The sequence below is a fragment of the Apteryx rowi genome, unplaced genomic scaffold, assembly GCF_003343035.1.
Source record: "Apteryx rowi isolate R43461 unplaced genomic scaffold, aptRow1 scaffold_405, whole genome shotgun sequence".
In the NCBI taxonomy this organism is placed as follows: Eukaryota; Metazoa; Chordata; class Aves; order Apterygiformes; family Apterygidae; genus Apteryx; species Apteryx rowi.
In genome coordinates this window covers 100,757-102,924 of record NW_020450580.1, presented here as the reverse complement: position 1 = coordinate 102,924, position 2,168 = coordinate 100,757, and the positions used below count along the sequence as shown (strand labels likewise).

The 2,168-nt window shown below is 58.2% G+C and overlaps 1 protein-coding gene across 5 annotated transcripts in view; it reads right to left on the bottom strand.

Moving 5' to 3' along the window:
* The window catches only part of NCKIPSD (NCK interacting protein with SH3 domain), a 60,186-nt gene that overhangs the window by 56,232 nt on the left and 1,786 nt on the right, over window positions 1-2,168 (bottom strand). The window contains exons 1-2 of one of the 5 annotated variants that reach the window (XM_026075501.1): window positions 1,457-1,863; window positions 726-917 (exon numbers count right to left, since the gene is read on the bottom strand). The exons of 1 other annotated variant lie outside the window; for it this stretch is intronic. In XM_026075501.1, the coding sequence (XP_025931286.1) occupies window positions 726-839 (114 nt within the window). In that variant the 5' untranslated portion in view covers window positions 840-917; window positions 1,457-1,863. Of the gene's footprint in view, window positions 1-721; window positions 918-1,456; window positions 1,864-2,168 lie in introns of those variants that run through there. 3 more of the 5 variants (XM_026075504.1, XM_026075506.1, XM_026075503.1) reach the window with 3 other exon arrangements.

Genomic DNA, 2,168 nt, shown 5'->3' with positions numbered 1-2,168 from the left:
AAAAAAAAAAAAAAAAAAAGGACAGGAGACGGAAAGACTTATTTCCTGCTACCAGGTTTAAGGGCATTTGAGAAAGTCACATCTGAACTAGAGGAGAACGCACACAAAGGCACCAGCAACACTATTAGTGAATCACTAATAGCTGCCAGCACTCACCCTGAAGGTATGCAGGAGATTGCAAGCTACCTCCGAGTGCTTTAAGACTACAGCAAAATATAACATCAAGAAGAAATGCAAATTCAGCAGGAAAATGCTTTTCTGTCAGATTTTGAAACTATTATGAATGAGGTGGAGAGATACAGGCAGACTGCACCAGGAGGCAGCTGCCGCAACGGAGAAGGCTCCTGCACCCACAGCAGCGAGAGAAGACGTCAGAGCACACAGGCCAACGAAGCGAGGGACTGCAGAGAGGCAACTCCTGAGCAGCAGCCTGGAGCAATGCCACCACGGGGCTTTAAAAGCTGCCGTTTTAATCAGGCCTTTGCTCTGTACTTAAATAGCTCTTGTAAATAGCTTACAGGCTTATTTATGCACAAGATGTCTCCCTCCTGTCAGCCCATTCCGCCAAGCTGCCCGAGAGGTCCTAGCCCAGCAGGAAGGCCCAGCTCCCAAAACACGCTGCCGGCAGGGAGACGGGCCACTACACGGGGAGGGCGCACGCGCGTTAGGGGTAACACAAGGCCTGACGGGTTCTGTGCAGAACACACCCACGGTCACGTACAAACCGAATTACTGCCCGATCGGAAGTCCGGTGGCATCTGAAGGAGAATCATCAGCGCACTGACACCAAGGGGCTTGTTGCTGTTTTCAACCAGACTCAACACACCTGTGACATTCATGTGCGTTTGCGCGCAGCTACCCGTTCACTGACGTAAAGAGCAGTCTGCGTGCAGTTACCACATCCATCCCCTGAGGGCCTGAAGCATTAAAAAAAGCATGAATTAGCCTTGTAGCAAACACGCGTTTTAACTCCAGAAGCCATGATTTCCCTCAGAAGCCTCCCTCGGCGCTCTCTCACGGCAGCTGCGGCACTGCACGATCAGAAACCCGCTGTGACCGAGCAAACTAGTGCGGAGATGCCTCCACAACTGTAAATAAAGCCTATACGTGACCAACCTGGGCTGCTAAGTGCCAGATTTTCGGGCTGGCTAGTCACTCACGCATAGCCTCTGGAGGGGCATCATCCCATCCGGCTCCCCAGAGCATGACCTGTAAGTGTTTTCTCTCCTCCTCTCGCATTTCTGCAAGAGTGAAGCCAATCCTCTAATCCCTTGGCTCCTGACCTATAAGCCAACACCCAAGTGACGCTTACCTAGCCCATCTCCTCAGGCCCAAGCTGCTGAACTCTGACCTGCAGCATCAGTGCTCCCTGGACCTCGATCTCTAAACATCCCATCGATAGCAAGACTGTGCCCCAGGGTACTGGCCCTTCAGTCTAGAAACTTCCGATTCTCACCCCCGCAGGGACACGATGTCCCAGAAGGTTCTTCCGTGCTGAAGTCCCATCGGTATGGAGAAATACATCCACTTTTCGTAGCCAACGTCGGTGACTCCCGAACCCTCAGGACAAGGGGCCACCGAACAGACAAGCAGCGCGCTGGGCCACTCCAAACCGGCCAGGTGACCCTCCGACAGCCACCCGTCCACCCGCGCAACCCCAGACCACAGCAGGCCGTTAACGGGAACGCCTCGCGCTCTGCGTCGCACAGGCCCTTCCCTTTTGCCTCAAGCGACGGGCGTGCAGGGGGCGTCCAGGCCCGGACCCCAAATCCGCACGCCATACGTGCGACGGACACCACAGCTGCCTCCCCAGGTAGGGGGCAGCCCCTCTGCGAGCCCACCACCGGCACCATAACCTGCGGCCCCCAAGCGCCCGCCAGCCCGCAGCCCTCCTCCCTGGGCGGCCATGTCTCAGGACGCCTCATCCCCCCCTGCTCCCCAGCATCCAGCACCCCAGGGCCCAGCGCGTACCCAGCTTGCGTCCAGCCCCAGCCCAGCCGGCACCTCCCCACTGACCACCCCGCGCTCCTGCCTCACCCCACGGCCCCTGCACCCCGGTTCTGGCACCCGGCGCCCCCCACCTGCCCCACGGCCCCTGCACCCCGGCTCTGGCACCCGGCGCCCCCCGCCTGCCCCACGGCCCCTGCACCCCGGCTCTGGCACCCGGC